We start from the raw sequence: 9,748 nt of genomic DNA on the forward strand, positions 1-9,748 counted from the left end.
TAAGTATGGGATCAGTTAAATGTGTTTTTTTTTTTCTTTTAGTACTTCTGTGACTTTCTCTCTTTATTAATCATTTTGTTAATTAAGGCAAATGTTTTTCACAGCTGCTTACTTCAGATCTAACCTGGTTCAAATGACATCGATTTCTTCTATTTCCTGGACATTTGGATTAGAAACCTGCTCCTTTTTCTAGCCGGACCTCCGTCAGCTCGAGCTGCCAGTTGCTGTTACAATCAGAATCCAACCTTTGTACACCGTATCTGCAGTCTGCTCCACTTTGGGACAGAACTGTGTTTTGTCGTCGTTTTGATGAAAATATATCTCTATTTTTGAACCGTGGAGGCTCCCGCTGATACGCACAGACAGAGCTGGCTCTATGGGCACGCCTGGACCTGGGCCTGGGCCTGAACCTGGACCTGATCACCACACACACACACACACACACACACACACACACACACACACACACACACACACACTGGCTTGTATTCCAGACATCCAAGGACAGGGATGACTCATGGAGCTGTGATCGTTGGGATGTTTGCGTTGGCTGGTCAGGAATCGGAACACGACACCAAACTGGAGCCGCACCTTCATCAGAAAGCGATGGAACAACGCTCTTCTTCACTCTTTACTTTACCGAGGCCTTGATTTACAGATTTGTCCGTGTTATGGTGTGATTGCATTTTTGTTTGAGTCGATATCTCTCGTCTTATTATCTTTACTGGCTTCTTTTCATTTTGATCACTTTGTGTGCGAGGCTTGGTTTTACACACACACACACACACACATTATGCACATTGATTATTGTTACTTTGAGAATATCTGTGCTTGTGCCAAATGTCTCAATGCAATAAGGTCTTATACACTGTGGAGTCCTGAGTCTCTGCAGGCTTCATCGTCTGCTGCGCTCAACCTGGTGCAGATTTCCTAAACGGACTCCTAACACCCGAAACTTAACACTGTAAAAGACAAGCTGAGGATAAATCTACATACTGAGGCATTGAACAGGCCGTGTAGTCGTGTATACAGACGCATGCAGTAACTGTGGGATCTGGGTGTTAGGAAGACTCTGAACTCAACATGTACGTCTTCACTTAAAGGTGTTTGTGTGTGAAGCTGAACAGACGTGTTGTCGCCCCGTGGTTATTTATGTTCTTACAATTTGTTGCCTTATTGTTTCTACTTCTGTGAAATGATTTGTGAATAATCAAGACTTTACTGGTAAGGAAATTAGGAGGACTTCTGCTTTCTACATGGAGACATTGTGTGATTTCTTCTCCGCGGCCTTGGATGAGGCATGAGCCTGTATGGGTCCTGATTAACAGAACTGCTGCAAATAAAAACAAACTATTTCTGGTATTCAAACTAATTCTGTTTCATCTTTTTGCTCTCACACACACACACTTTTAATAAGGATTTATTTGTGTAATATAACAGATTTTACATGAATCTAAAGTATAATAAACACTGTGCAGTCTCTTTGTGTAGTTGTGTGGCTCTTCTCAGATGTGTAGTGATGAAGACGATCAGATCTCAGCTCTTCAGTGGACATGAACACAGGGACAGTCCAGCACGTCTCTGTGAGGAGGACAGACGCTGACCTGCACTCTGTGGTTGGTGAGGACTTGGAGTTGGGACATGAAGTTGGACAGATGTGGCAGCTGACCGTCCAGAACCTGTAGGTGCTTCAGATCCTTCAGCTGCTGGAGGCCTAAGATGTGTTTTACCGGCACGTGTAGAAAGTAGAGTTTCAGACCTTCCAGCTTTGGAAACAGCCGTGGGATTTGACCCGTGTCAGCTCCCAGAAAGGAGGGCCAACGGTCCAGGTGGAGGTGGAGGAGGTTTGGAACCTGCGTCGCTATGGTTTCCATTTCCTTTAAGGCCACGGATACGACGTGGGACAACGTCAGACGTGTCACTGAGGCGGGGATGGAGTCGGCGTACTGGTGAACAGGCGGGCCCCTGACAATGAGCAGGGACGACAGGTGCTGGAGGTCCCTGAGCCAGGTCTTCAGGGGACAGGCACCGGGGCGTGGGATTTGAAGGATCTGGGGTGTCTGAAGTTTATGTGTTTTTCTGTGGAAAACAGAGAGACTCTGCAGGCCCGGCAGCAGCTTCATGACATCATCTGATAACAACGGATGGACATAGTCAACAAGCTCCAGACTGGACAGAGCTGATCCTCCTCGTGGACCTGGACGGGGACGCTGGCACCCATCAGGAGGAGACAGACCTTTCATAGACCAGGACAGATGCTTCAGCTTAGGCAGGCCCCTGAGGATGGAGTTAAAGATGGGAAGAGAGTGTCTCACGTTTATGCCGTGGTGACACACCAGAGAGGTGAGACCGGTAAAGTATGAGACCGCGAAGCTCTTTAAGGGAACCTGAACGCCGCACAGGCTGAGGTGGGTCAGCTGGCGGAAGTGAGACAACATGAAGGGTACGAATACAAGAGAAGAGTCTTCGCTTCTGACAGCGAGCCGCTTCAGCTGAGTGAAGCTCCATAAGGACTCCAGGCTCTCCTGACAGCTGCGCTCCGCCACCAGCGTGCTGAGCGCAGGGAGCGACTCGGCCGCTTGTCTCCACTCCTTCAGCTTGGAGCTTCGCAGCACCGCGCTGCGGACGCGTCTGCGGCGGAGAGTGATCCAGAACTTAGGACTGTATGGACCGTCAGGGAAACCCAGGACCACGGTCCAGTTCCTCCACAGAGGAGCGCAGTCGATGAGCTTCTTGAAGTGCTTGCAGGCCGCACGGACGCTGGACTTGTCCGCCGCTGTCAGGTGGCTAAACACTCGGATCCAGACCTCAGCCGGAAGCGTAAACTGCGCCATAACTACACAACAATGAGCCGACATGCTAATACACACGTTAACAACAACTCTACTAAGGCATTAGCGTGTAGTGGTCTGTTAATAACAACGGGTTTGTTCTAACGTCACAACTTTCTTCCTTCTTTTTCTTCTTCTTTCACTTTGACCGCCTGGACTATGCTGCCCTGCCCAAGTTGGTTGCCGTTTCTTCTTCTTCGTCTTGTTTTTTTTTGCGGTTGGCAAACAACGCAGTTGTGCATTACCGCCATCTGTTGGTACGGTTATGAGACGATAGAATTTGACTGACAGACACATTGTCCAATAGTATCTGAGGTTACGCCCACAGAGACACTGTGATTGGTCTTTTCTTCACTATATCAGCCTCTCGTTTCCTAGCTCAGTCTCTTTCTTTCACGCGCCCTGAAGGAACGGTAAGGCCCTCACTCTGCCCTCCGCACATTCGTTAAATATGTTGTTAAATTGCTGTATATTTGTAGCTGGTCCGTTGTAAACTCGCTTTAATGTTTATTATAGTTAACCCAATACAACTTATGCTTAGTATATACGCAGATATTCCTCTTAAACTAAGTGAGGCCTGTTGAGAATGACACTCGCTAGGTTGCTAATGCTAACGAGAAGCCGCTCCTCTGCGGACCTCATGGGCGCCTGTGTCGTGTAGTTTGTTCTCCACGTTGTGTTCAGACACTGTGATTGACCTTCTGTGTGTGTTTGCAGGATCTACCTTGTCTTTAAACCAGCTGTTAAGCGATCCTTGGTAGCACTGCAAAGATGCCCAGGGAAGACAGGGCCACGTGGAAGTCCAACTACTTTCTCAAGATCATCGTAAGTGGAGATTGACATTGAAGGCTTAATCATTTTAAATATGATGAACATTTAAAACATACTGTAGTGGACACCGCTCATGTATTTCACTGGAATCTCAAATGTTTGTATTTAGGAATGTGTGGCAGACCTGTAGAGTCGAGATGAACCTACATTTGTAAAAGTTACACGGTCTGATTGAAGTATAAGTAAGAAACTTAATCATGGGTTCTAAATCCAGGCAGTCCTCCTCTTACTGGTTTTCACCATAGCGATGTCCCATAAACTCCACATGCTTTCGAAGTCTTGTTCAGAGCATTTGAAGAACGATAGTAACAATAATGGAGTATTATAATGAACGAATTCTATTTAAGCATCAAAGCGTTTCCACATCACTGGTGGTGATTTTCCTCAGACTGGGGAGTATTATGGAATGTTTTATTATGGTCTTGCAGCCTTGTTACAGCAGTGAGACAGACTCCTGCTACACCACCTGTCAGAATAAAGTTTAATATATTAACCCCTTGTCTCCCTCTTCATTACAGCAACTTCTGGATGATTATCCAAAATGCTTCATCGTGGGAGCCGACAACGTTGGCTCCAAGCAGATGCAGACCATCCGCCTGTCTCTGAGGGGCAAGGCCATCGTGCTCATGGGTAAAAACACCATGATGCGTAAAGCCATCCGTGGCCACCTGGAGAACAACCCTGCCCTGGAGAAGTGAGTCTGGCTGTCCTGTTTTCACTCAGTGCTGTGCAGGATAAGTTACATCTCAGCTTGTGTAGTGCTGTGGTGTCGTTCCCCCTGCAAACATTAACTTGTTTCCTGCTATCCCTGTCTGTTGATTACCCACGACATCCAGGGACGCAAGGTTTCAGACACTCCACACACTCATCATGAGGCAAATTGACATCTTAGTATAACAGTTTGTTGATCTAACAGGCTCGTGCCCCACATTAAAGGAAATGTGGGCTTTGTCTTCACCAAGGAGGATCTGGCTGAGATCCGGGACCTGCTGCTGGCCAATAAGGTGAGCTGCTCCTGTAGGTCAGGCCTCTTTATGTCCGTGTTCACGTGTGCAGGATAAGTTACAATGCAGCCTGTGTGGTGCTGCTTTGTCGTTCCCCCTGCAAACACTAATTCGTTTCCCGCTATACCTGTCTGCCCTCATCCCCGGGTATCCAGGCACGTAAGGTCTCGAACATCATCAAGCCCAAATCAAGTTTAGGGCATGAGCAGATTGATTCAAAAGATCCATTCTGTGGTAGTTTAGTTACGATTATGAAGTTAAGCTCTGGATTCAGGCTCTAAACCCACTGCAGTACTAACTCTGTATCTGAACCCTCCAGGTGCCTGCAGCTGCCCGTGCTGGAGCCATCGCCTCTTGTGACGTGACTGTGCCAGCCCAGAACACTGGACTGGGTCCTGAGAAGACCTCTTTCTTCCAGGCTCTGGGTATCACCACCAAGATCTCCAGGGGAACCATTGAAATCTTGGTGAGTTGAGAATCTGAAATTTTGTGGCCACTATTCAAAGCTGAAGTCTTAAACCAAAGATATTTAACAGTTCAACTAAACGCTCCATGCCTGGTTTCCTCCTCAGACTGATGTCAACCTGATCAAGACCGGCGACAAGGTTGGTGCCAGCGAGGCCACGCTGCTCAACATGCTGAACATCGCTCCCTTCTCATACGGCCTGGGCATCCAGCAGGTGTATGATAATGGCAGTGTGTACAGCCCCGAGGTGCTCGACATCACAGAGGCTGCCATGCACGCCCGCTTCCTGGAGGTGAGGGACGCCGCTCAGTTCAGGGAAACGTCTCCCTGCACAGCTCACTGTATGAACCTCAGCTCACTCACTCATATCTGACTCATTTTGATTTCAGGGTGTGAGGAACATTGCTAGCGTCTGTCTGGAGATCGGCTACCCCACTCTGGCTTCTCTGCCTCACTCCATCATCAATGGCTACAAGAGAGTCCTGGCTGTCGCCGTGGAGACGGATTACTCCTTCCCTATGGCAGACAAGGTACGTTAGTTTGCAGATAGTCTTCTGTTCAGAGCAACGGGAAGCTTTGATTTGATTGAGCTGCATCATTAATGACTGAACTTTCTCTTCCCAGGTCAAAGCCTTCCTTGCTGACCCAACAGCCTTTGCTGTTGCTGCACCTGTAGCAGCCGCTGAGACCGCTGCAGCTCCAGCTGCTGCTGCTGCTAAGGAGGAGGCCAAGGATGAGTCTGAGGAGTCTGACGATGACATGGGCTTCGGTCTGTTCGACTAAAACCTACAGCGAACAGATCCCTGAATCAAATAAAACCATGATTCAATAAAAAATACCATCTAAGAACTTTGCCTCTGTCCATGTTTGAGCCATGAAATGTAAAGTATTTAACACTTTTATAGTTAGAACAGTGAATAAATGAACGTTGTAGAGGTGACTCAGGTCCACAAAGTATTTTCAAAGTTTGATGTTGGCACAGCAAAGGTCCCCAGAATGTTTAGTGCACCTAAAGCCACGCCTACACGCCATGAGGCCTGAGCTGTAACCAGAGTCAAAATGGTGCACCCTTTTTGTATATTTCAATGCATTGGACCGTCCAGCAGATGTAATGTCCCTTTGTATGGGGCCTTTGGGGGAAAATATATCCACATCCACCAATTGTAGCCCGGAACCATGTAGTTCGACGTTGGTAATGAGTTTTGTAGCAGTGATTTGTGAAACGGCACTTCACGTTTAAGTGAGAAAACGGGGCTTTTATTCTGAAGGGACTGGGTGGAAGCAGCGTAGCCCCATCGCGCTGTGTTGTGCAGCTAAATGGAAACATCCGCTATGGCCGAGGTGAAGTATTCTGTTTGTGACAGCTGCTAGGATGAATGTGACGCTTTAAAGCTTTACGCGATTAAACTCGCAGGTTATTTGTGTTTTGATTAAAGACATTAATATATTAACGAAGGGTTCAGCGGCGCAGATGGGTCCGTAAACCTAAGCTAAAGTGTTAGCACGTAGCCGAACCGTAATGTCTTATTTCTACAATCACCAAATTAAAGTGTCTGTAAATGAGTCAAATAACTAATGAGCAGTAGATGTGATGTTGTAGCTGTTAATGTTAGATTGTGATATGTAGCTGGAAAGAAGCTGTGCGGCGTTAGCTCGTTGTCGTTACGCTACACGCCCTGAGCTCCGGCAATGGAAACGTTAGCTAGCTGTGCGTCCAAGCTACACGCTACAAGCTGCCGAGACGTTATAAATGCGGTCTATGTCCCACAAAAACTGTAATCAATAAAGGTAATCGAGACCGTTGACAGGTGTTTCCCCTCAAATAGCGCCAACTAATGGACAGAAACGTTCACACAAATTCTATCAAAATTCTGTTTTATTTACATGCTGTTTCTTCACTTGTGTGCCTGTTTTGGTTGTTCTCTTCCGCTCTGTGTCACTGTTGTGTTGTGGTCTATCTTCTGTGTGATGTGTGTGTGCAGACCCACAGCCTACAGGACCTGCAGCAGCCGGCTGTCTCCTCCAAAGTCTTCGTCCAGAGAGACTACAGCTCAGGGACCGTCTGCAGGTTCCAGACCAAGTTCCCCTCTGACCTGGAGACCCGGGTGTGTGAGCTGGACCACATCACCACTCACTGAACCTGGAGTCTCGTCTGTGTGCTAACCTTTGTGTGTGTGTGTGTGTGTGTGTGGTGTTTCAGCTGGACAAGCAGCAGTTTGAGGAGACGGTCCAGACCCTGAACAACCTGTATGCAGAGGCAGAGAAGCTCGGGGGGAAGTCGTACCTGGAGGGCTGCCTGGCCTGCGTCACCGCCTATACTGTCTTCCTCTGCATGGAGACGCACTACGAGAAGGCAAACACACTTTTTACGTCACTGCTACATCACATCAGGGCTCGGCTGTAGTTACACAATGATGGTGTTTAATGGTGTGTGTGTGTGTGTGTGTGTTTGTCAGGTGTTAAAGAAGATCACCAGGTTCATCAAAGACCAGAATGAGAAGGTTTACGCTCCGAGGGGCTTACTGCTGACGGACCCCATAGAGAGGGGGCTCAGAGTCGTATCCTTCAAGGGAAGAGCACCGCCACGTCTGACAGTGGTGGAGTCTCAGCCTGACGCCTTCTGGTTTGGCAGCAGGAGGCTACCAAGGCCCCGCTGGTGCTGCTCATGTTTGATCTCGTTTAATCTCTGAGACTTGCAGCCGTTAGTGTTGTCAGCTAGATGGCAACAACGAGGGAGAGGTTTTCCAAACAGGGTATGAACAATTTAGTCATGTTATTTTTGTAGTCTTAGTTTGGATGACATCACTTTGTTCCATGACATCACTATGGTTTGTTTCACTAACTTTAGTAACTGTTAGTTCTACTAACTTTAGTAAATTTAGTTCAATCAAAGCAACCAAGTCCAACAAAGTGTTTAAGTTAGTTCCTTTATAATGTTTCTGCTGCAGCTCTTTGTTGCCTGTAGGAGACGTGAGGACTTGTCCACTTGTCCACTGTCTGTCTTATTTTCCTCAGCTTACTGTCTCTCTAGGTTGAGATCACCATCTTTGAAGACAGAAGTATTGGCTCTGGGAGATAAAGACGCTCTTTGGGTGTGTGAGCATCTTTAGAATGGAGAATCGGGCTCAGTGTGGCTCAGTCAGCACAGGGACGTCTTTGTCCTTAATTCAGCCGCAGTCACATTTACTTCTCTATTAATCTCTGCACTGTTGACATCAACACCAGAGCAGCTTCAATTCCTGTCTGTTTCTAACCACTCTCTTGTCCGTGTCTCCTCTCTTAGGCTGATGATCTCCAGACGCTCTGTAGTTTCGGGTCAAACATCCTCAAATCTCCCCTCTTCATGAGATGCTGTATATAATGTTTCTGTTCCTTCTCTGTTATTTATACCTTCTTTTACTGTCTGCCTCTCCTTATGTTTTATAAATGTGTTTGTATTCATGATGGGGTGTATTAATCTTGTCCTGGTTGATTAAGAACAATGGTTCAGTGTTGTGCCGCGGTGTCTTGAGCCACTAATCAAACGTGGTCCTCACACTTCTGTTGTTTTGTAAATGATATGAAGTCAAATAATGTGAAAGTCACCAAGGAGAAATGTGGTAGGAATTAGTTTGGGTGGAGTGTAAACCACCAGTCTGTCCCAGTTAAGAGTTGAACAGTGTTAATGTGCTGTAGCCTTCCATGAGGCAGATGTTTCCTTCTCTGTGCCTCAGTTTGTCTTTTTTTCAGAGGGAATCATCTTAAATTAAAGGTCTGGAGTTTGTGTGATGTAAAGATGGAGCATGTTTACAGTCATGATAACGTCCTGCTCTGCTGACAACTGCACAATCTCTCCTGACCGATCCTTTTTATCAGTCCTGTGACCTGTTAGAACATGGAGACGTCATCATCATCTTCATCACCACACACACACACACCACAGAAACCTTAAACACACTGAATCATACAGATGATGGCTAAAGTCGGTGTTTGATACAATTGGTCTACTTTTCTTACGGATACTGTTTTGATTTATATCTAAATAAACTCTTTTCCCTGGAAATCCACAGAGCTTGTTGTGTTTCTATCTTTGCACACTTCCTGTTCCTTCGTTTATGGATGGGTGCTTGAATCCGTTAGTTTGCGTCACTGCCATAAAATGCAAACGTGTAGAGTCATTGTGACGCTTCCGGTTTTGTTTTTATGCTGTTTGTTTACAGACGAGCCATCGCGCTTTTATTTTGAAAAGACCTGGGTAGGAAGTTATATTCTTTCTGTTCATATCGCTATGAATTATGTCTGTATAATCATCTCTTTAATGTAGACGATGATTGACTTACTAAGCCTGCGGGTTTATACACGAATACAGCCACGTACAGAGCAGTTTGAGTCTTAAATCAACTTAAAACGAGCCTCGGCGTAGACGCTTTTATTCTGAAGGATCTCTGTCGGAAGTTGAGTTGTTATTGAACGGAACGAAAAACAAACGCTGCCGGGAGCTAAACGATGTTAGCCGCCGAGTTAACGGGACCGCGTTGGTGACTCTTTAACGCTGCTTTACCGAAATCACTGCAAGTCACAGGTGCAATATTATACGACCTTAAAGGCGAGCTGCGGTAAATAAGGACAAACATTTG

The 9,748-nt window shown here is 46.6% G+C and overlaps 2 protein-coding genes and 1 non-coding gene across 3 annotated transcripts; all 3 read left to right on the top strand.

Moving 5' to 3' along the window:
• Positions 1 to 3,147: 3,147 nt before the first annotated feature.
• rplp0 (ribosomal protein, large, P0) lies at positions 3,148 to 5,981 on the top strand. Its single transcript, XM_076149749.1, has 8 exons — positions 3,148 to 3,244; positions 3,549 to 3,656; positions 4,181 to 4,356; positions 4,579 to 4,666; positions 4,986 to 5,132; positions 5,239 to 5,424; positions 5,522 to 5,662; positions 5,757 to 5,981. Exons 2-8 carry the CDS (start codon positions 3,603 to 3,605, stop codon positions 5,913 to 5,915), a joined length of 951 nt encoding a protein of 316 aa, XP_076005864.1. The 5' UTR covers positions 3,148 to 3,244; positions 3,549 to 3,602; the 3' UTR covers positions 5,916 to 5,981.
• LOC143000596 (small nucleolar RNA SNORA63) lies at positions 4,390 to 4,518 on the top strand. Its single transcript, XR_012963636.1, has one exon. It is a non-coding gene; the product is annotated as a small nucleolar RNA SNORA63 (small nucleolar RNA).
• A 425-nt stretch (positions 5,982 to 6,406) lies between the features above and the next one.
• LOC143000577 (golgin subfamily A member 7-like) lies at positions 6,407 to 9,180 on the top strand. The gene is made up of 6 exons (XM_076149955.1): positions 6,407 to 6,473; positions 7,115 to 7,237; positions 7,333 to 7,485; positions 7,589 to 7,690; positions 8,164 to 8,224; positions 8,416 to 9,180. The coding sequence occupies exons 1-5, from the start codon at positions 6,450 to 6,452 to the stop codon at positions 8,209 to 8,211; spliced, it is 450 nt and encodes a 149-aa protein (XP_076006070.1). The 5' UTR covers positions 6,407 to 6,449; the 3' UTR covers positions 8,212 to 8,224; positions 8,416 to 9,180.
• Positions 9,181 to 9,748: the final 568 nt, after the last annotated feature.

Source organism: Genypterus blacodes, unplaced genomic scaffold (assembly GCF_046128005.1).
Source record: "Genypterus blacodes isolate CSIRO-AG114 ecotype Tasmania unplaced genomic scaffold, CSIRO-AGI_Gbla_v1 ptg000006l_1, whole genome shotgun sequence".
NCBI classification, from domain to species: domain Eukaryota; kingdom Metazoa; phylum Chordata; class Actinopteri; order Ophidiiformes; family Ophidiidae; genus Genypterus; species Genypterus blacodes.

Excerpts from the sequence above, each read along its gene's own strand:
- rplp0 (XM_076149749.1), top strand. The coding sequence starts at position 3,603 with ATGCCCAGGGAAGACAGGGCCACGTGGAAGTCCAACTACTTTCTCAAG. Across the intron at positions 3,657-4,180 it reads ACTACTTTCTCAAGATCATC|CAACTTCTGGATGATTATCC; the intron begins GTAAGTGGAGAT and ends TCTTCATTACAG. Across the intron at positions 5,425-5,521 it reads TGCACGCCCGCTTCCTGGAG|GGTGTGAGGAACATTGCTAG; the intron begins GTGAGGGACGCC and ends TTTTGATTTCAG.
- LOC143000577 (XM_076149955.1), top strand. The coding sequence starts at position 6,450 with ATGGAAACATCCGCTATGGCCGAG. Across the intron at positions 6,474-7,114 it reads AAACATCCGCTATGGCCGAG|ACCCACAGCCTACAGGACCT; the intron begins GTGAAGTATTCT and ends GTGTGTGTGCAG. Across the intron at positions 7,486-7,588 it reads TGGAGACGCACTACGAGAAG|GTGTTAAAGAAGATCACCAG; the intron begins GCAAACACACTT and ends TGTGTTTGTCAG.